Here is a 24661-nt window from a genome sequence, read left to right on the forward strand (position 1 = left end):
GATTGGTTTCCATTAATTATAAAGCTGGAAATTCTCGTATTGTTTAAGTAGGTCGTCTGCTATTCGCATTTCCACAGTTTCCTCGACCGCTGAATCCCAGAAGAATGAGGCTTCACGCAATCCATTGAACGGCCAGTGAAAGTACAGTGTTCAGCCACTGCACTTCCGTTAGGCTGAGTTCGATGCAGCGGTCTTGTGGAGTAGTGTTGTTTTTTCCATACAATTTTTGACGCACTAACTGGCTGTGTTGTGATAAATGTCTATGACAAATGCGCACTGTACTATACAGTGTAAGTTGGTTCTAACTCAGCCACCGACTCATCTTGAAGATTGTTGTAGGCTTCAAAGACGATATATAGGAAGGTAACATATTGCTGTTCGTCTCTGTTATCAACAGAAGACATTAAGCAAAATAGCTACACTTATCGGTTTTAGTTCAACAGCGCAATCGATATGCTCCACATTTCCTTAGTCATTTTTGAGAACATTTCTCTTGGAGAACAGCGATTTTTTTAATACTTAAAAATGCACATGAACAGTCACAACAGCAAGAAACTTCTTATATCTGTGAGGTTACCGGTTTCGGTCTGTTTTAGACCACCTTCAGACGTATCACCATGATGGTAAACGGTGACGGTAAACGGAGCAGGCGCTACGACTCCACGAACGCTAATTGCTTATGCAACGGATTACTGACCTAGAAGCGTATTAACGTGTACGCCGCGTGGGTAATACCACAGTCAATGTGACTGACTCTTTCTGTCATTGTTGTTGTTGTTGTGGTCTTCAGTCCTGAGACTGGTTTGACGCAGCTCTCCATGCTACTCTATCCTGTGCAAGCTTCTTCCTCTCCCAGTACTTACTGCAACCTACATCCTTCTGAATCTGCTTAGTGTACTCATCTCTTGGTCTCCCTCTACGACTTATACCCTCCATGGTGTCCTCCAATGCTAAATTTGTGATCTCTTTATGCCTCAGAACATGTCCTACCAACCGGAAACTTCTTCTTGTCAAGTTGTGCCACAAACTCCTCTTCTCCGCAATTATATTCAATGCCTCCTCATTAGTTATGTGATAGATCCACCATGAACCATGGACCTTGCCGTTGGTGGGGAGGCTTGCGTGCTACAGCGATACACATAGCCGTACCGTAGGTGCAACCACAACGGAGGGGTATCTGTTGAGAGGCCAGACAAACGTGTAGTTCCTGAAAAGGGGCAGCAGCCTTTACAGTAGTTGCAGGGGCAACAGTCTGGATGATTGACTGATCTGGCCTTGTAACATTAACCAAAACGGCCTTGCTGTGCTGGTACTGCAAACGGCTGAAAGCAAGGGGAAACTACAGCCGTAATTTTTCCCGAGGACATGCAGCTTTACTGTATGGTTAACGATGATGACGTCCGCTTGGATAAAATATTCCGGAGGTAAAATAGTCCCCCATTCGGATCTCCGGCCAGGGACTATTCAGGAGGACGTTTTTATCAGGAGAAAGAAAACTGGCGTTCTACGGATCGGAGCGTGGAATGTCAGATCTCTTAATCGGGCAGGTAGGTTAGAAAATTTAAAGAGGGAAATGGATAGGTTAAAGTTAGATATAGTGGGAATTAGTGAAGTTCAGTGGCAGGAGGAAAAAGACTTCTGGTCAGGCGAATACAGGGTTATACATACAAAGTCAAATAGGGGTAATGCAGGAGTAAGTTTTAATAATGAATAAAAAAATAGGAGTGCGAGGTAAGCTACTACAAACAGCATAGTGAACGCATTATTGTGGCCAAGATAGACACGAAGTCCACGCCTATTACAGTAGTACGGGTTTATATGCCAACTAGATCTGCAGACGACGAAGAAATTAAAGAAATGTATGATGAAATAAAAGAAATTATTCAGATTGTGAAGGGAGACGAAAAATTGAGTAGTCATGGGTGACTGGAATTCGGTAGTAGGAAAAGGGAGGGAAGGAAACGTAGTAGGTGAATATGGATAGAGGATAAGAAATGAAAGAGGAAGCCGCCAGTTAGAATTTTGCACAGAGCTAACACTTGGTTCAAGAATCATAAAAGAAGGTTGTATACATGGAGGAAGCCTGGAGATACTGACAGGTTTCAGATAGATTATATAATGGTAAAACATAGATTTAGGAACCAGGTTTCAAATTGTAAGACACTTCCAGGGGCAGATGTGGACTCTGACTACAATCTATTGGTTATGAACTGTAGATTAAAACTGAAGAAACTGCAAAAAGGTGGGAATTTAAGGAGATGGGACCTGGATAAACTGACTAAACCAGAGGTTGTACAGAGTTTCAGGGAAATCATAAGGGACCAATTGACCGGAATGGGGGAAGAAACGCAGTAGAAGAAGAATGGGTAGGTTTGAGGGATGAAGTAGTGAAGGCAGCAGAGGATCAAGTAGGTAAAAAGACGAGGGCTAGTACAAATCCTTGGGTAACAGAAGAAATATTGAATTTAATTGATGAAAGGAGAAAATATAAAAATGCAGTAAATGTAGCTGACAAAAAGGAACACAAACGTCTCAAAAATAAATCGACAGGAAGTGAAACGGCTAAGCAGGAATACTAGAGGACAAATGTAAGGATGTAGAGGCTTATCTCACTAGGGCTAAGATAGATACTGCCTACAGGAAAATTAAAGATACTTTTGGAGAGCAGAGAACCACTTATAAGAATATGAAGAGCTCAGATGGAAACCCAGTTCTAATCAATGAAGGGAAAGCAGAAAGGTGGTAGGAGTATATAGAGGGTCTATACAAGGGAGATGTACTTCAGGACAATATTATGGAAATGAAAGAGGATGTAGATGAAGATGAAATGGGAGATATGATACTGCTTGAAGAGTTGGACAGAGCACTGAAAGACCTGAGTCGAAATAAGGCCCCGGGAGTAGATAGCATTCCATTAGAACTACTGACAGCCTTGGGAGAGCCAGTAATGACAAAACTCTATCATCTGGTGAGCAAGATGTATGAGACAGGCGAAATTCCCTCAGACTTCAAGAAGAATATAATAATTCCAATCCCAAAGAAAGCAGGTGTCGACAGATGTGAAAATTACCGAACTATCAGTTTAATAAGTCACGGCTGCAAAATACTAACACGAATTCTTTGCAGACGAATGGAAAAACTAGTAGAAGCCGACCTCGGGGAAGATCAGTTTGGATTCCGTAGAAATATTGGAACACGTGAGGCAATACTGACCCTACAACGTAACTTGGAAGCTAAATTAAGGAAAGGCAAACCTACGTTTCTATCATTTGTAGAGTTGGAGAAAGCTTTCAGATTCTGAAGGTGGCAGGGGCAAAATACACGGAGCGAAAGGCTATTCACAATTTGTACAGAAACCAAATGGCAGTTATAAGAGTTGAGGGGGACGAAAGGGAAGCAGTGGTTGGGAAGGGAGTGAGACAGGGTTGTAGCCTCTTCCCGATGTTATTCAATCTGTATATTGAGCAAGCAGTGAAGGAAACAAAAGAAAAATTCTGAGTAGGTATCAGAATCCATGGAGAAGAAATAAAACCTTGAGGTTCGCCAATGACATTGTAATTCTGTCAGAGACAGCAAAGAACTTAGAAGAGCAGTTGAACGGAATGGATAGCGTCTTGAAAGGAGGATATAAGATGAAATTCAACAAAAGCAAAACGAGGGTAATGGAATGTAGTCGAATTAAGTCGGGAGATGCTGAGGGTTTTAGATTAGGAAATGAGACACTTAAAGTAGTAAAGGAATTTTGCTATTTGGAGAGCAAAATAAGTGAAGATGGTCGACATAGAGAGGATATAAAACGTAGACTGGCAATGGCAAGGAAAGCGTTTCTGAAGAAGAGAAATATGTTAACATCGAGTATAGATTTAAGTGTTAGGAAGTCGTTCCTGAAAGTATTAGTATGCAGTATAGCCATGCATGGAAGTGAAACATGGACAGCAAATAGCTTAGACAAGAAGAGAATAGAAGCTTTCGAAATGTGGTGCTACAGAAGAATGTTGAAGATTAGATGCGTAGATCACATAACTAATGAGGATGTATTGAATAGGACTGCGGAGCAGGGAAGTTTGTGGCACAACTTGACTGTAAGAAGGGATCGATTGGTAGGACATGTTCTGAGGCATCAAAGGATCACCAATTTAGCATTTAAGGGTAGCGTAGAGGGTAAAAATCGTAGAGGGAGACCAAGAGATGAATACACCAAGCAGATTCAGAAGGATGTAGGTTGCAGTAGGTACTGGGAGATGAAGAAGCTTGCACAGGATAGAGTAGCATGGAGAGCTGTATCAAATCAGTCTCAGGACTGAAAACCACAACAACAACAGTTATGTGATCTACCCATCTAATCTTCAGCATTCTTCTGCAGCAACACATTTCGAAAGCTTCTATTCTCTTCTTGTCCAAACAAGTTATCGTCCATGTTTCACTTCCATACATGGCTACACTCCATACAAATACTTTCAGAAACGACTTCCTGACACTTAAATCTATTCTCGATGTTAACAAATTTCTATTCTTCAGAAACGCTTTCCTTGCTATTGCCAGTATACATTTTATATCCTCTCTACTTCGACCATAATCAGTTATTTTGCTCCCAAAATAGCAAAACTCCTTTACTACTTAAAGTGTCCTATTTCCTAATCTAATTCCCTCAGCTTCACCCGACTTAATTCGACTACATTACATTATCCTCGTTTTGCTTTTGTTGATGTTCATCTTATATCCTCCTTTCAAAACACTATCCATTCCGTTCAACTGCTCTTCCAAGTCCTTTGCTGTCTCTGACAGAATTACATTGTCATCAGCGAAATTCAATGTTTTTATTTCTTCTCCATGGATTTTAATACCTACTCCGTATATTTCTTTTGTTTCCTTTACTGCTTGCTCAATATACAGATTGAATAACATCGGGGAGAGGCTACAACCCTGTCGCACTCCCTTCCCAACCGCTGCTTCTCTTTCAAGTCCCTCGACTCTTATAACTGCCATCTCGTTTCTGTACAAATTGTAAATGGCCTTTCGCTTCCTGTATTTTACATATGCCACCTTTAGAATTTGAAAGAGAGTATTCCAGTCAACATTGTCAAAAGCTTTCTCTAAGTCTACAAATGCTACAAATGTAGGTTTGCCTTTTCTTAATCTTTCTTCTAAGATAAGTCGTAGGGTCAGTATTGCCTCACGTGTTCCAAGATTTCTACGGAATCCAAACTGATCCTACCCGAGGTCGGCTTCTACTGGTTTTTCCATTCGTCTGTAAAGATTCGTGTTAGTATTTTGCAGCTGTGACTTATAAAACTGATAGTTCTGTAATTTTCACATCTGTCAACACCTGCTTTCTTTGGGATTGGAATTATTATACTCTTGAAATCTGAGGGAATTTCGCCTGTCTCATACATCTTGCTCACCAGATGATAGAGTTTTGTCATTACTGGCTCTCCCAAGGCTATCAGTAGTTCTAATGGAATGTTGTCTACTCCCGGGTCGTTGCTTCGACTCAGGTCTTTCAGTGCTGTGTCCAACCCTTCACGCAGTATCGTATCTCCCATTTCGACTTCATCTACATTCTATTCCATTTCCAGAATATTATCCTAAAGTACATCGCCCTTGTATAGACCCTCTGTATACTCCTCCCACCTTTCTGCTTTCCCTTCTATGCTTAGAACTGGGTTTCCATCTGAGCTCTTGATATTCATACAAGTGGTTCTCTTTTCTCCAAAGGTCTCTTTAATGTTGCTGTAGGCAGTATCTATCTTACCCCTAGTGAGATAAGCCTCTACATCCTTACATTTGACCTCTAGCCATCCCTGCTTAGGCTTTTTGCACTTCCTGTCGATCTCATTTTTGAGACGTTTGTATTCCTTTTTGCCTGCTTCGTTTACTACATTTTTATGTTTTCTCATTCCATCAATTAAATTCAATATTTCTTCTGTTACCCATTTTTTTCACATGAATACTTAAACCTAGGCTATCACGTACACCGATAACCCGAAACATTATGAACACTGCTCACCGCGACTCTGGACGCCGCCTGGTTGAGTTTCGGTCACGTGACACATTAACAAAAGATTGACATAAGCGGGTTTGGCAAAGGGCAGATTATTATTACGCAGAGGCTGTGAGCAAGTATCTCGAAAACGGCGAAGTTAGTCGAATGTTCACGTGCTACTGTCGTAAGCACCTACGAGAAGAGGTAGAAGGGCGGCGAAACGTTTACTAGGCGCTAAACGGTTGGACGTCGACGACTCTTCACAAAACTTGGGGTTCGGAGGCTTCCTTTCTCTGTAAAGTGGGATAGATGGTGATCTGTGACATCTCTGCAGAAAGAGCACAACGCTGGTGCACACACAAGCGTTTCGGAGCACAGCGTTCGTCGCACATTATTGCACATGGAGCTCCACAGCAGACTACTCCTACGTCTTCACATGTTGACGCAACAACATCGTCAGTTACGACTGCAGTGGACACTGAACTATCGGAATTCGACCGTCGATGGATGGAAACCTGTCGGCTCTTCCGGTGAATCATATTTTTGCTACACTAGGTCGATGATCGTCTTCACACACGCCGTCATCGACGTGACAGGCAGTGCGCCAAGCACACAAGTTGGTGTGAGCAGTATTATGCTTTGGAAGAGATTCTTCTACGCCTGCATGGGGCCTGTGGTAGTAACAGAAGACACGCTGGCAGCTGCGAACCACCTGCATCCCTTCATGGTTGTTGTCTTCCCCGACGGTGATGTCGTCTTTCAGCTCCATAATTGTCCGTGTCTCGGAACGAGAACGGTGCTACAGTGATTTAAAGTGTATTATAGTGAACCCGCTTTGATGTCTCGGCTACCAAATTAGCCTGATGTAAAGCCCATTGAATCCATCTGGATCGCTATCGGGCGCCATCACCCCGTACGCACATCAGCGGCCCGTTCTTTGCGCGAGTTACATGACCTGTGCGTAGACATCTAATGCCACATACCTCCACAAACCTACCAACAAATTATCGTGTCCCTGACGTGTAAAATCAGTAATGAAATTCGTTCCAGAGACTGACAAATAAGTTATTAAGCAAGTGGTCGTTATGTTTTCGTGTCATCAGTGAATTTATGTGATGGCAGTGATCTGGCGGCTTAATGATAAGAAATCTGTTCCGGAGCCTACCTTGATGTAGTCAGCTCACGACGTTACAGTTTACACCTATGCTACTTCCCTGCACGGAATACATTTAGCGCTACGTGGATTTTGTATTTTCATCTTGTTAATTGTTGACAAACAGATGTGCTTACGCTGTACGAGTATTATGAGTGCAGTGTGTCTGCACTTTAAATTTCCGAAAAACAGATGATCACAGCATGCTTCTGTCGAAACCGGTCACAGTGAAATAAGCAATATACAGCGATCTTGGCGTCAGAAAAAATTGCGTTCCATTAATTCCTACCCCAATCAAAAAGAAACTGGTATATTGTTAGCCGTGAACGCATGCACGGTTTTAAATAAAGCGGAATGTTTATTCGGCACTGAAGGGGGCTCTTCGTCTCTGTTTTCCAGCAAAACTTCGCTACGATCAACGTAAGTTATGCAGAGTGCTTGCAGTGAACTGTTTTTTGTATCTTTCCTTTTAATTTTCGTTGTATCCCTGAAGAGTGTCGCGAACCTTAAAACGTTCCCGTGCGACGGCGCGGGAGAATGAGATTCAACTAAGAAACTTTGTGTTGATAAGAAACCCAGCAAAAACAGGTAACGCGCGCAACGAGATTTCCTCAAGGGAAATGTGGGCGCCTCTACCAGTATACGATTATTAAATCTAAGAGTCGCTTTCGAAAGTTTGGCTTATCTTTTTCGCAGAATATTATGGCAATATATCTGGTAGTTAATTTGTTCTTTTCTTCTGCTATCACTGTGCGATTTATTCATTATTCTCTACTGTTCTGCTACGCTCAATTTCTTACAAAGCCTTATTTGTTGCAGTGACTTCCATTATAGACTAGTAAAAATTATGTCATTTGAGCATTTTAGCGTTCTTTCTTAAAATATGAGCGTGTTGTGGGTATTGAAGCTATATACCTATTTCCTAGTGTGTAACTTGCTTGTGTCTGTACCTTACTATTTGTAATCCATACCCTCTCTATTTCACATATCCATAGTGGAGAGTTTCACTGTAAACGTGTTTATTTTCTTCTTAATTCGCAAATGATAACAAAGTTACATCTTTACTTTCTTTCCCCGTGTAGTGGCAAGTAATATTTTATCTCCATAAGTGCCAATATCTCGTACAATACGCATCGGTTCCGTTCTCTCGTATGGAGAAGCAGCATTTGAAAGCGAACAAAGGAAACAGGGTAAAGTTCAATTTTATGTTTCTAACGAAGACATTTCATCATTTTCCATACGTTTATTTTTGAAATCGTCACAAAGTCGCGCTTCTGACATCAGGGTTTTGTTAGTGATATAATACAGGTTCGAATGACCTGTCAAAAGCGAAGCAACTTTGTCTTTACGACACAAATAATTTACGATATGTAAATGAATCATTTAACTGAACACATCGACAGTGTTGAAAGGCAGCCATTCCTGTGTAAATGGTATATGATTACATGTATGAGGGAAACAGTCACTTCTTTATGACGAACATAACAGCGTTATCTTTGAAATAAAACGTTAACGGCAGGGTATCTCTGCACAGTTAACTCATTACTGAAATGTAAGATATTCTTACTCCTTTTATGATGCAGGACATATCAAAAAGTCTGGACTCCTCAAAACGTGAAGCTTATATTGCAAGAATTTTTTAACCAGAAGAAAACGATATGTAATGTTTTCCGAAAACTGATCGATACAAAAGAGATGTAGACGCTAAATCACAATTTCAGCACCTTTTAAAACACAAAATCTTCATCTGACTTACTACATCAACATGTCAGGGGTCATATCATGATACACCGATCAACCAGAACATAATAAGCACCGACTTGACAACGTTATAAGCCCTTCCAGGCGATAGCAGCGACCCCAGGCGAGGAATGCCTGCTACAGCCAGACACACGCACCGCTCATGTTGTAACAGTGAATGTGCTGTCCGTGTATAGAATGGGGGAAGGCGCACGATGTACCAGAGTTTGATAGAGGGCAGATTGCGATGGCCCGGAGTCTCGAGCATTTCGGAAACAGCACGAATTGTGGGGTGTTCGATGAGTGCTGTGGTGCTCTTCAACACATAGCGAAACCAAGGTGAAACCACGTTCAGACATTGTGGGGTCGCGCGGTCACCCCTCAGTAGAGACGTCGGACGCCGAAGTCTGGTGTTAGTAGCACGACATTGGCTACTACTACTGAAATGGGCTGGTCACCATCGGCACTGGACGTTGGCGCAGTGGCAGAATGTTGCGTGGTCTGACGAATCCCGGTGCCATGGGAGGGTTCGGATCGGCCGTCTTCCTGGGGCACACCTGTACTGCAGGACAGAGACATGTTGGTGGCGGGTCCATTACGCTGTGGGGAACGTTCACGTTGGTATCCACGGGTCCAGAGCAACTCGTGTAAGGCGCCTTGACGGCCAAGGTGTATCGCACACTGGTTGCAGGCCATGTGCACCCCTTCATGACGATCATGTTTCCTGATGGCAGTGGCATTCTTCAGCAAGATAATGCGCCATGACACAAGGAAAGGTGTTTGATGGAGTGGTTCGAGGAACACAGTGGCGAGTTGCAGTTGATGTGGCGGCCACCAACTAGCCAGATGTGAACCCGACCGGACACATCTGGGATGTGACTCAACGTGGCGCCACAGCTCATCACACCCCCCTACCCGGAATTTACGAGAATTAGGTGGCTTGCCTGTGCAGATGTGTTGCAAACTCCCTCCAGCGATCTACGCGTCGTCGGTGTTATCTGTGCCAAAGGATCGCTGTAGGTTTCTTTTATCTGCGTCTCAGCTTTGCGTATAGTTTACATTTTAGAAGCGGTTTCTTTATTGGCATTGCCGTTTTTCCCTTTCTCTGACTTGTAGGCTACTAACATCTAAAACGAAAGTGCGAAATATTTTAATCTGACCAGTAAAAAATCTGGTTATATACAGCTGTTGCAAGTTCCAATGAAAATTTCATATGAAGTCCAATCAGTTTACTTCGGCATACGTTAATAACACAACAAAAACCACAGAAGAAATCAGATTGATTGCACATGTCAGTCAATTGTTAGGTGTTAGGTTTACAATCAAGGTGTAAATCATTAAAGTTCTATTGTCATCTCGTCATTATCAGCGATGTGAGGCATTAGCTTCCATGCTATAGCAAGGTGAGGAGTCGGAAGAGGCGTGCTGAAAGTGACCACAGCAGTATGGGAAAATTGTGCAAACATTACGAAGGAGTATCTAGGTAGTGAGTTTAGTGCCTCCCGCTCAAAACACCTTGTTTCACGTGACCATACATAACACCGGACTAGATACACAGAACTGCTGCCACGAAGAAAGCTCGGAAAGAAATACGATGAGACTTTAGTGTGATTGGAAATGAGGTGACTATCGACTGCCACAATTTAGTAATTGAGTTCCCAAGATATCGGAGACATTTCAGATACTACGTTCAGCACGTGTGTAACGGTTTAAATGCAGAGTCCCAAAGTGTCATGAGCTACAAAACCATAGTCATCGACTTTCGAAATCTGTTGCCTTCCGTGTGTGGTAAACTGACAAAAAGTGGGAAGACAGTGAAACCACCAGCAGATGTAAATGTGGCGGATGTCACAGAACGCGAAGGTGGAAGGCTTGGCCGCTCTGTAAAGCGGTATAGACTGTGCTGTGTGGCAAATCAGATGACAGGGTACAGTGCTGATGCAGGACAAGGTGTTTCGGAACTCACCGTTCAGGACACGTTGTAGAACACGGGGATCAGCAGCGGAAGAACCTAACCCGCCAAGGATTAGCGGAATCAATCCATGACACGCAGAATCGCTCCTGTATCGCATTCCAAAGGTGGACCAACACGCTACTAAACAGGTAGTCATAGTTTTTTGGCCCATCACTCTAAGTAACACAAAACGATGCCCCAAGTGCACAAGTTCTACAACTCTGAGGATGGGTCGCGTCCTGTTGACGCAATAGCTACTTCCATTAAGTAGTTTCCCATTTCTGGAAGCTCAGTCACGTCTGGATCATGTTGCTGACAAAAATGTCTATGCGCAGAGTCAAGAAGCCACAGTATTTTAACTGGTTGTTAGCTTGCAGGATGAGTTTGCTCTGAACTTACCTGCGGTCCTGGACCGCCGTCCTTCCCTGGAACTCCAGGTCGCCCAGGATCTCCCCTGTCGCCTTTGGGACCGGGCTCTCCAGGCGCGCCCTTTGGTCCAGGCTCTCCTCGATCGCCCTTCTGTCCTGAAACTGGAACACCGCCAACGCTCTTAGTTGTGCACGAGTGAGTGTCGTCGACGTTCTTACAACAAAATATACAGCAATGACCTTGTTCTATATCTTGGTTTACAGAACCACACTTCCAACAGCTTGTTACAGATAAAGGATGGGCAAAATAAAACTGACTTACAAAATATTTCACGCAGCTTTAAGTAGGCAGCACAGCTTACATACTTCGGTCTTGTTGCGCCTGATATAAGTTTGGTTGACTATCTTAAGCTGCGTGAAATATATTTTAGTTTTGTCACCCTGTAGAAAATGATGCGTGGAGGAAATCGCAACGTAAATTATTTCAGATTTTCGTACAATATTCTCGTAAGTACAATACTTACAGCAGTGGAATTTCGACATGTTTATTGTAGAAAAAAATTCGAATGTAACAAGACTTCGTCAATTATTGGCAAGCATAGGCTTGGAAATTAGTGTTAACGCAATCACAGATAGTAACGAAATGTCATAAACACACGTTACTGTCTCCTGTAAAGTGAAAGAGTGACTTTCATATTTGAGTATCTTCGAGACACAATGAAACTGAAAACAGATAATAACTAAATTTGATATACACACGTTACTCTCTCGTATAAAATAAAAGAAGGATTTTTACGTTTGACTATCTTCGTACACAATAAGAATGAAGCACTAATTGGAGAGGCACCTTTAATTTCACAAGATATGACTGTAAGCGGTCCTGCTGTGGTTCGAAAAAACTGCAGGAAAACAGCAAGTGGTTTAGATATGTATCTTAAATGGTGAAGACAAAAAATTCGCACTCTTTACTTCTCTTTCAGTTTCCATGTCTTCTCTCCATCTCCGACATTCTGATCCGACTATCATGAAATACAAAGGGTACTAGGAAGATTTTGCAATAGAGCTTTATTTATTGTATTGTTTCCAAGTAATTTCCGCCATATTGAATACACCTCTCCATGCTCTGAAATCATACGTTAAACCCGTTCTCCCAAGTTTCTGTAGGGAGTAAGGCACACTCGTTGTCCCAGGCACTCAGAAGATTCTCATCACTTCCTTCAGCTTCATTTGGAGGCGCCGGAACAGCGCAGAGTGACAAGGAGAAAGGACTGGACCGTAAGGAGTGTGCTCAAGAAGTTTCAGTCCTCTACCCCGCTAATATTTGGCACACGTTTGGGCCCGGTGAGTTGGAGCGTTGTCGTGATGGAGGTAACAACTGTCCGTTCTTGACTACGGTCACAGGGTCCTCAAAGGTTGGATGACTTTGGGAAGGCACTGCTCGGTCTACCATTTAGCTGTGACTGTCTTCTGTGTGTCTAAAATTACAAGCTCCATGCTTCCACTCGATTTTAAAAAAAAAAATTGTCTTTTGTTCTTTACTGATCGGGATTCTCTGACAGCTACGGGTGTGTCGTCACCCTCAAAGACCCAAAATTTATTTCGAGCCATGGTCGGCACGTCATGATGTACAGCCAAGTTTCGTCACCTGTCACTATGGTATTGACATACTGAGATTGTCCATTAGAAAACTTCTTTAACATCTCCCTGCAAAAAGCCCCACGTCTCATCATCTGCTCTTCCGTCAGTCTATGCAGCACCCAGAGACGACAAAGTTTCTTTACTTGCAGAGGACCCTACAGAATCGAATTAATTGCTGGTTCTTTTAGCCCTAAGGTATCCCTTATCTGCTTATAGGTCACTCGCCTGTCTTTGTCTAGCATTTTCCTCCCAGTATCAATGTTTTCCTCCGTAACTCATGATCGTAGCTTTCTCGTCCTCTCAGCGTGTTGTACGATGTGGACATACATCACTGAGCGCAAGAGTCATTTCTTCAAAGCACTGGTCTATGTTTAAACCACGCGCGAAGTTGTATCGCAAAACTGCCAGAATCTCACTTCGTAACCACTATGCCACAGGAAGCACTTCAAACTAATGCTGCCTGTGAACGACTGCGCCCACAGACTTTGCACAACGGCTACAGTGCAAGTATACAGTATTCTCAGAAAGCAGTAACTTTATTGTTGCGTCGTATTGCAAAAGTTTCCTGTACACAATTGGAAGCCGATACTGATGCAGTGACAGAAAGGTACCTACCGTCGCTGCTGCGAATGGAGAAGGTCTGCATGTCGTGACCTGGATGCCTTTCCGACATAGGCGTGAAAGGCGAACACAAAATTAGCAACACGTTCCATATCAATGCTTCTGATGTTTTTCATATCACAATCTTATCACAGCCAACCCATCTACTAGAGTAAGCGGCCCTGCAGAAATATCGACACTCGTGCGACACACCAACGCAAGAACCTGTTCAATCCTGATCTGCATTAGAGTGTGGTCTACAATCTAAGCCTGCCCGGCTAGTCGCGCGGTCTAACGCGCTGCTTCCCCAGCAAGAAAGCGTGCCGGTCCCCGGCACGAATCCACCCGGCGGATTAGTGTCGAGGTCCGGTGGGCCGGCCAGCCTGTGGATGGTTTTTCAGGCGGTTTTCCATCTACCTCGTCGAATGCGGGCTGCTTCCCCTTATTCCGACTCAGTTACACTGTGTCAGCGACTGCTGCGCAAACACCGTTTTCAAGCACGCGTACACCATAATTATTCTACCACGCAAACATTTGGGGCTATACTCGTCTAGTATGATAAGTTCCCAGTGGATCCACTGGGGGCCGAACCCCACAATAAACCTGGGTTCGATGTGGGGCGGCGGTGGGTGGGTGGACTGCTGTGGCCTGTTGTGGGGTTGTGAACCACTGAGGGCTGCGGCGGGTCGAAGCTTCTAGGTCTTTTCTAGGTCTCCGGTCCAATACATATATACATACATGGTCTACTCTCTACAGCTCCAACAACAAGGGCAACAATCGTCACGCTCGGATCTGCCTATGTACAACAACAACGTAAACGCGAATGCAGGCATACCACGCTATGCAGCGAATGCTTCAGTCCTCCCCACTGTCTGGGAGCTGTGCTGAAGCCCACACCATTTACTGCTCCACTCTGCTGCACACCTGTAGCCACATCTAACATGTTATCTCGTACACTCAAAAAAAAATTTTCTGCTCTGGCATCGTTCTACCCTTCAGTAAGCACGTCGCGATATACCAGGAAGCCCAACGAAATTAATCGTACAGTCTCACTTGATTGGAAGTTTTTGTGTGACGATGACGTTACATCAATCACTGCTGAAAGTGTGCCGCATGGCACTCTTAACATGTAATTTTAACCTGACATTACCTCCAACCGTTAAGCTATATTTTATTTTATTCAGTGATATTCTTCACAATAGCTAATACTAGTAGTCAATATACATCTATAATCACAGTTTCAGATTCAGGGCTACTGCTGATTACTGAAGAAATTTCATGGCAGAAAGCCATATTAGTGAGATGTCACGGTGAATCTTGACTCAGTAAATGCATAAGAAGCGCCGTTGGCAACAGCTCGTGTTCTAAAGGTTAGCGTCGCGAGGCGCAGGGTTCGATTTCTGGCCGCATCGGAGATTATCATCACTCTGCAACTGGGTGTTCGTGTTCTCTCCGTTTCATTTCATCTTCACGATGTAGCGTCAACTGCACGAGACAGCCGAACAGTTGTAGACGGAATCTCCCGGTCACTAATACCATACAGTGATGGGGTGGCGAGGCGAGGCGAGGCGAGCGCACCGAGAATTTCTCGAGCCTCTAGTTCTCAAGCAATTCTCGAGAAGCTCACGAGAAATGGCTCGGCGGCGTGTGCCGCTGCGCGCCAGTTGGCTGCGACAACATACTCCGCTCCGCTGTTGTTTTATGAAATGAATGCCACTGCTAGACAAACACGCTCGCTGTGCTCGTAACTAGTATGTCTCAGGTTTCATTCTAGTAAAGTTGTTATTCAAATCAATATGCACACTCGAAAACGAACGTCATGGTGCTGGCAATACTTTATGGAGGATGGAGATAACGTTACTTGCAACATTTGTCGCAAAAATCTCCGTAATGTATCAAAAAATACAACGGGCTTGATTCGACATCTTAAACTGCACAATTTATTGAGCAATCAAAAAGCGACTTTCGTCGATACAGAGGCTCATTCTCCCAATAGTGCGAGACAGACAAAATATCCAGGTACTTGTGGTACAAAAGGTGAATTCCATGCAAAAGTTCGGATAGTGTCCGAAGTGGTCCGCCACGCATAAAAAAATTGATTTTTTAATCGTACTTCGATAATCCACAACATAACCCAAAAGCAAACCTATACTACCCTAGCTTTTGCACGATGCGATATATAATTTTATTGGACTAGTTGTCGCGCATAACGTATCCCCTCGCAGGTGCAATGATCAAAATCTTACGTTTCTCTTCATAGAGGGAAGTAAACGGCAACAACAGCTAGATGAAGCTCTAGTGGCCATGATGACAGACGATTTTCAACCGCTTTCGCCGGCCGATGTGGCCAAGCGCTTCTAGGCGCTTCAGTCTGGAACCGTGCGACCGCTACGGTCGCAGGTTCGAATCCTGACTCGGGCATGGATGTGTGTGGTGTCCTTAGGTTAGTTAGCTTTAAGTAGTTCTAAGTTCGAGGGGACTGATGACCTATGATCCCATAGTGCTCAGAACCATTTTTCAACCGCTTTCAATCGTCGAGGACACTGGTTTTCGACGTTTTGTTTCACTGTTGGACCCACAGTACTCGATACCAAATCGAAAAAAGTTGCGCTTCATGATAGAGGACTATTACCATAAACAGAAAGAGGCTGTAAACTTGGCCGTGGAAGACTCTACTTGCGTTTCTTTAACGACCGATATTTGGACCTCACTCAACAGTGAGGCATATATTGCTGTAACTGGTCATTTCATTAACACTAATTGGTGCCTGAAAGCTTTAGCTCTCGTGACATTCCGTTTCTCGGAAAAGCATACAGCTCTAAATATTAGTGAGGCGTTAGATAACGTGATTTCAAAATGGAACAGTGAAAACAAAGTTGTAAGCATCACAACTGACAACGCCAGTAACATGACGCAGGCCGTACAACTTATTCACAGTGGCAACATAGATATGCAACATGTGCCTTGTTTAGCACACACTATCAATTTAGTTGTGAAAAGTTCTTTGAACAGCAACAGTGAGCTCTGCATAATGCGGGAAAAGGTAAAAAAAAATGTTAGCTATTTTAAAACAAGTTGCAATGCTAATGAAAAACTCCATGAGATCCAGTATCTAATGAAAAATCCTGTTCATAAATTGATTCAGGAAACCGAAACCCGATGGAACAGTACGTTTTATATGCCACAACGCCTAGTGGAGCAAAAGGAATGCATTGTAGCCTGTTTATCAACTTTGTATTCAGGTGTAGAGAACCTCACAGCTGACGAGTGGCGAATTTTGAGCGAATGTTTATGTGTACTAGAGCCATTTGAAGTGGCAACAAGTGAAATCTCAACTGAAAACTACACCTCTCTTTCGAAAGCTATTCCAATAATCAGACAGCTAATCATAACCGTATGCAATGGGAAGTGGGCTACCACGACGGCGCAAGAGCTACAGCAACATCTGCACAACTCGCTAATAGCCCGGCTAGGATTAATAGAAACAAACAAAGTACATGCCGTTGCCACAGTTCTCGACCCAAGATTCAAAACGTTACCATTTACGAATCCCATTCATTCAAAACATGCCGTTGCAAGCCTAATTGCAGAGTGCACAAACGTGATAGAGACCGTACGATCTACTCATTCGGCTGCTAACGACAATAGCCACGACTACCATGTCGTACAAAACGCCAGTAGTTCCTTATGGGCTTCTTTCGATGAGGAGGTTTCCAATAAAAACCTAATGAAAAGCGGTTGTGATAGCATAGACCTGCAGGTACAACGGTATTTGGAAGAACCGTACCTACAACGCACGGATAATCCTTTACACTACTGAAAAAAAAATGAAAACAGTTACCCAGGTCTAGCTGTCGCGGCAAAAAAAAATATCTTGCAATACCTGCAACTTCTGTTCCCAGTGAAAGAATATTTTAGAAAACATGACTACTTGTAAACAAACAAAGAAGCAGACTAAATGGCCAACTGGTTAATAAAATCATATTTCTAAATAAAAATCGACGGCAGTGTAGCAATGCAATGTAAAAATGCCTTGTGCTGAACAAATTTTGTTTCCTTTCTTTCTTCAGTATGTAAACGCATGTACGCAGTTTCTGTATATAAAAGGCTATAGCACTTCTCTTTCGCGTTTAAGCATGCATGCATACATGCAGAATGTACAAGGTAATTTATTTTGTAAGAATAAAGCTTCTGTTTTATGCGAATTCTGTGCTTTGTTTTAAACAAGGATTTTATGATTTTTGACTTATGAGACATACACTAATACTTCAGTAAACATTTATAACGGTAGTACAGTTGATATCAATCATAGAATTTGAAAGTTTTCCGAGCACGTACGTACCACGAGTACGACCGCTGCGGCTCAGTGCTTCGTGTACCGAAGGTTTGCGCAATTTCTCAGAGAGCGCAGCACTGTCAACTTCTCGAGCGTACCCGAGAAATTCTCGAGAAATTGCCTTCGCGTCGCGCGTTTCTCGAGCGCGAACACAGCCCATCCCTAATACCATACTCTGTCCGCCTCGATGGCTGAGTGGTCAGCATGATGAATTGCCGTCCACCAGGCCCGGGTTCGATTCCCGGATGGGTCGGGGATTTTCTCCGCTCAGGGACTGGGTGTTGTGTTGTCTTCATCATCATTTCATCCCCATCCGGTGCGCAGGTCTCCCAATGTGGCGTCGAATGTAATAAGACCTACACCAAGGGGGCCGGACCTGCCTCGTAATGGGCCTCCCGGCCAACGACGCCAAACGCTCATTTCCATTTTTCAGTGCCATACTATCACCATTCGACATACAGAAAATGTTAAAACGCATTAAGTACGCCACCAGATTTCTCTCTCATTTCGTTATCATCCTCTCTCACACGTATCCTCTCCCAATAATCCTGTTCGTTACACATGTTCCTATATGGGATGAATCACTTGCACTGTAAATGTTGTGGAAACTGAAAATGCTATTGATGTGCGGTTTTCACAAAATGGATTGTTAGTTAGGGTCTCGTATCGTTAGCCAATTAACAGACTGTAATAATACTTAGAAATTGTATCTTTTGTGCAAACATACACTTTTTTAAATGGAACAATGACTATTGGCACTAACAAATTAAAAACATGGTAAATTGGAAGGCCAGTGAGTTTGTTGCAGGATTCTAGTGCGAATCGTTTACCAGACCGCATTTTGAAAAGTTCGATCATTGACGCTTGTATAATAACTTTGGTAGCACACACTAAGGAACAGCACAAGTGTGTACGCGAGCTATGTGGATTCTGACCAGTAACGAGACAACTGGCTATCACAGGTTGTGTTCAAATTGACCGCCGGCTCAGCTACCGCCGTGCCAGTGTATGTGGACGAGGGTTTGTAAACAATAGAATCCAGACAGGTGTGAAAACGAGTAATATGGGACGTTGAAACAGTACCAGCGATGGCGAGGCATGACAGAATCTCTGACCAGAGAGTTATTTATCGTGTCTAGTCTGCGCTTGACTGCGCGAGAGTTCAGTTGCGAGTAGGATGATGTGTGTAGCGAGTCGCGAGGGGAAGTAGTCAACCGACGGTAGTACTGAGCGGGCGTCGGCATGGGTCGGCGGCTTGCGCCCTTCACATCTCTGGTCAAGGTTCGGGACGAGGTATATTGTTAAATAAGGTAATGAAGCAGCATTGCGCACATCTGATAATGTAATGTATGTTAATTGTAATTAATTTGTTCAAGAAATGCCCCAATAATAATTTTGTTTTCAAAGCAATCGTTTTTAAGAAAAGAATCATTCCAATTGAAACAATATTTCCTATGCTTTTCCTCCCAGAATCAATTTATCAGATTAATTATTGCACAGGGCCTAAGGTCAGCGCAGCTGTCCTTATAAAATTTATCAGGTTCACCATAACGTTAATTTTGTGGGGACTTAACATTTTTGCACATTTTTATTATCATTGAGTTTTATTACTGTGGGAAGCTAACATTTGGCACTATTTGCAATTATATTCAGTTCTCTTGACTTTCATATTTTCACGGGGAGGTTACACTTGGCGACATCCGGTCCAGGATCGTATTTCTTTGTGAATCTTCTAAGAAACAGTCAGATATCTGCTCTTATATACTTAAATATAATTAGGATTTGGCGCAACGCTTTTACTAATTTTGTGACTTTCTTTCCTCAGATCATCGGCAATTCGTTGCTCTTTGTTGTATTTGTATTTGTTGGATTTTGCATTGTGCTTATTTCATTTGTGAATAATTGTGACTATTGTAAAAATGCCGCGAAAGACTGTGAATAGTGCATCGCGAAGTATAATAAGTGAAATAACCGAATTAAACAACTTGACCGATAGTAATTGTGACACGCAATGTAATGATGACAATCCTCTGTTCACTGACAATCAGTGCGTTCCAACCACTAATGATGATTTTTTATCTTAATGATGAACAAACGAACTCAATTGTCTCCTCCGTTAATTTGACGACAATTGATGACGCGGGGCGTTCTGTTGCAATGAGCACTGCCCAGCTTAACACAACCGGTTTGGAAAATTCACGTGACGAACAGACAAATTTTTCTAATGAAAATGAACAGTGTACTGAAAGTACGACGGATTCATTTAATTCGGAGGTAGTGACTAAAAGTGCGCATCCGATGGGCAAACTTTTTGGTGAATCACAGAATGACCAAATGGTCACACAAAACGTGACAATTGCAGGTACGTCATCAAGCAGCACAGAGAATAGAGCCGGTAATATTGACTTTGAACAAATTATGGCAAGGTTGCCACAACAACAATTTAGTGAAAATTTCAAGCAATTTAAAGAAGATAACAAACAAGATAACGAAAAACTCAAACAATACTTTAATGAAAAATTAGACAACAATTCCAGACAGTTAAATGAAAAATTAGACAACAATTCCAGACGGTTTAGTGAACAAATTAGAGACGTTGCCGCGCAGTGTCATGATACCAAGAAACAGTTACGCGAGGAAATTGAGGCTTGTTCAAGAAAAAGTAGCGAAGAAATTAGATCTGTTGCTCAAGAATTAAGGGATATGCAAACAGCTACAACAGAAACACTTAGAGAGGAAATTAGCGCAGTCGGTAAACAATGCTCTGAAAAGGCAACACAATTACGCGACGAGTTTAAATTAATGACAGCAGAACTCTCGCGCACAATGAATGCAAAAATAGATGCGAAATTCGACCAACAGAACACTCAAATTGACGAACGTTTTAATCTTCACCTACAAAACAGTGATACGCGTTTCCGCAAATTTATACAGGATCAAAATAAAGTAAAACGTCAAGTCATGGAAACAATCACTGCACAGAGACAAGAAGATAAACGTAAAATGTTTGCGAAGGCAAAAACATACGTAGACAACAATATTGCTACAGTATCGGACAAAGTTAACACCATCGAAAAGTTGAACACCGAATTACGTGATGAAATTTCTTATCTTAAATCAAAAACAGATACACACACAGTAGATATTCAAACAGTGACCGACAGACTCGAACAATTAGAACTAACACAGGATTCCAATATCATTAAAGCAGACGTTAAAAAATTGAACGAAACCACACGTAAAATTCAAAAACAAATTAATGCTTGTGACACTAAAACCGATGATCAGGTAAAAATACTGACTGAAAAATATGATGAATTGGCCAGTCGTATTGACGTTATTGAAAGTAATAATGACAGCAAATCAGACGATACCTCACCGGTTTCATTTAATCAAACTTCTGAATTTCAAAATCTACAACAGACAATCAATGAGATCGATTCATCTAATAACACCTTACGTAGAAAATTGTCAAGTTTACAGCAAGAGGCAACAGAGATAAAAAATATTTCAGGGTTTAACACATCACAGCAGACGCCGCTTTGCGAACATTTGTCAGACTCACGCAGCGCGTATAATTTGAGCAATTTACAGAGACTACGCGACTTAAAATCCGAAAAGCTACGCGACTTAAAATCTGAAAAGTTACGCAACTTGAAATCCGAAATGACACAGACAAACAGATTCTCACACAAACCTGAACGTGTTCACAAATTCAGAGACGATAACGTAGATTACGAGCAATTTTTATCTGTAAGAAAATCTAAGGAACTTAATAATGATAGAGCACAGATACACGATTTGAACTGTATACGACAATTTATTTTTGCATTTTCACCGCTATTACCTGTAATGCAGAAACTAACTTTAAACTGGATACGACAATTTGCTATTGTATTTTCATCAGCATTGCCTATAATGCAGAAATTGGAATTAGCAAGAATACAGCAATTTTTGTTTTGATTTTTACCGTCATTGCCTACAACGCAAAAGCTAAAATTTATTTGCAGCGCGTAATAGACCTCAGGGAATTCATTACGCTTTAATGAATATGTGCCGTAGCGTGCATAGGGCCCCGAGCTGTAGTAGTGCTGTTTCATCTTTAGTTTTCTGCACTACTGCCTTTTCTTCTACTATCCTTTATATCTATCAAAACAGCTCTTTAACTATTGCTCTATCTAGGATTAAGAAAATGTAATAAAAAACCCGATAAGACAAATTTTTACCGTAAGTGACAATTTTCATTAGGCACTCCAGATTTACCGCCGTAATTTTAATAACAGATAAAATTGTAATCATCAGTATGTACAAAATTTTCAGCAGTCGCAACCACATTTTAGTAACAATAGAGGTTTTTCACCACAACAGCATGAAAGCCAGCCGGTTAGCATAGCTAACCAACAATGTAATGCACAAGGTCAACCAAGCTTTAATGTTTCACCGCGTGCACGTATAGTCCAGGGTACAACAAATAGTAACGCACGGCAGCAAAGAAACAACTACGTACAGAAAACACAGTATTTCAATTCCTATCGCAATGCACCGTATACAAATGACTATCACGACAGACGTAAAAATGATGAGCATAATTACCAACATACATTTAATAACAGTCGGTCTTACCAGCAGCAAAATGATCAACAACATATTCTCATGAATGAAGCAGACAGTAGATATCATCCAGAGCGTAATACGTCTGGAAGAAATAATAGAACAGTTCAAATAGTCGAAATGCTACAGAATCGTCTTGACAATAATAATACGTCAGATAGAATTTGACTAGATACTGTACAGGTCGCATCTTCCAGTAACACAAGCACTACTTTAGACACGCAGAATGTTGTTGGCGAAAATGTTATTACTTTTGACGACATCCGAGACACTCTTTTACAGGAAAGACCAGTTGTTCAAAAAACCATTTCACACCCTGTCATCGAAATTAAAATAGGATCATCGAAATTTTCAGTAGCAATCGATTCCGCATCACCTATGTCTGTAATAAATGAAGAAACTTTCAACGAGTGTAATAAAGAGAATACCTATCCTACATTACCATTAGGCAAAACGAAAGTAACAGGAGCAGTATCGAGTAAAGGAGTAGACGTTAAATTACAGACACATTTATCATTTTGTATTGCAGGTCACACATTTCACTCAAATTTTTGGATTGTTCCTTTATTGACAACAAACGTTATTTTAGGTACTAATTTTCTGGTACAACACGACGCAGTTATTGATTTTCAAAATTCCTATTTAATGCTAAAGGATGAAAATGTACAACTGGCTTTAGAATTTCAGCACTCTTTATCTGCGGAAGAACAAACAATTAATCGTACAGAGGTCATTTCCGTATCATGTGGCATAGACTGTAATTCCACATTGTTCACGGATACGTACGTACATAACTATAACACTCCAGACGAAGCTGACCACGACGTAATGCAGATGATTTCTGATAAAATTAAACAAAGCAGTGCAAATACAGACGACGAACGCACGCAACTACACAAAATTCTTTTACAGCAAGCTCCATTTCGACAACATTCCTGGTACTATGTCCGGTTTTATGTATGAATTTCAAGTCAAACAGCACGACACATTTAAAGCAAAGCATTATCCCATTCCATATATCCACAGAGAACAAGTTAAAAAAGAGTTGCAAGATATGCTCGACCAAGGAATTATAGAACCGGCAGTTAGTCCGTACATAAACCCGCTACATATTGTTAAGAAAAAAGATGGCTCACTTCGCCTCGTACTTGATTCACGTCACATCAATGACATAATTATTAATGAAACAGATCGACCACAGACATTAGAGGAACTTCTACAGAAATTTCATCGTACGGCTATTTATTCCACATTAGATTTGAAATCGGAATTTTGGCAAATTCAGCTCCATCCGAACTGTAGAAAGTACACAGCATTTCTCTGTTTTGGCGACTGTTATCAATTTTGCTAATTACCATTCGGTTTAACTATTCTTCAGCAGCCTTTATTCGCGGTTTGAACACAATACTTCCGACAGAACTTAAAGACAGAACCACGACGTACGTAGACGACATTCTTATTGCAGAAGCTAACTGCTCTGAACACAATCTGATTCTAGAACAACTGTTGCAAACTTTTCATGCTCAAGGACTCACAGTTAATCTCAGTAAATCGCATTTTGGCAAAACTTCTATAAAATTTCTTGGACATGTAATTTCAGCAGAAGGCATTGCGCCTGACCCAGAAAAACTTCAAGCTTTACGTGACATTACCGTTCCTACGACGAAAAAACAACTACGCAGTTTTTTGGGTTTAATTAACTTTTTTCGTAAATTTATTCATGACTCTGCTTTAGACACACCTAGATTATGCCAATTGACAGGTAAAAACACTATTTGGTCCTGGGATAAGCAAGCACATTCTGAATTTATGAAACTGAAAGATGCTTTGTTAAATGCACCACTTTTATCGCACCCAAATCTTACCAAAAATTTTTCCATTGCCACCGACAGTTCCAACACCGCTTTAGGCGTACATATTTTTCAGGAAATTGAAGAAGATGGCTCAACAGTAATTAAAAACATCGCATTTGCAAGTCGCATTCTGTCACCTGCTGAACGAAATTATTCTGTTACAGAACTGGAAACATTATGTGTTGTTTGGGCTTTTACGAGATTTCGGCACTTTCTTTATGGCAGACATACCACTGTATACACAGACCACAGAGCGAAACAATTTTTACTTTCAGCTAAATTCGCTCACGACAGATTAAGCAGATGGAAACTTTACTTGCAGGAATTTAATTTTACAATAGTTCACATTCCCGGCACACAAAATGTTGTAGCAGACGCACTATCTCGTTCTCTCAGCAACAATCAGCAAGACATCGCAACCAACT

At 41.9% G+C, this 24661-nt stretch overlaps 1 protein-coding gene across 1 annotated transcript in view; it reads right to left on the reverse strand.

Moving 5' to 3' along the window:
• The window catches only part of LOC126474854 (collagen alpha-1(XVIII) chain-like), a 513154-nt gene that overhangs the window by 232136 nt on the left and 256357 nt on the right, over positions 1-24661 (reverse strand). The window contains exon 10 of the mRNA XM_050102334.1: positions 11230-11360. Within this exon, the coding sequence (XP_049958291.1) occupies positions 11230-11360 (131 nt within the window). The remainder of the gene's footprint in view (positions 1-11229; positions 11361-24661) is intronic.

Source organism: Schistocerca serialis, chromosome 4 (genome assembly GCF_023864345.2).
Source record: "Schistocerca serialis cubense isolate TAMUIC-IGC-003099 chromosome 4, iqSchSeri2.2, whole genome shotgun sequence".
Lineage (NCBI taxonomy): Eukaryota > Metazoa > Arthropoda > Insecta > Orthoptera > Acrididae > Schistocerca > Schistocerca serialis.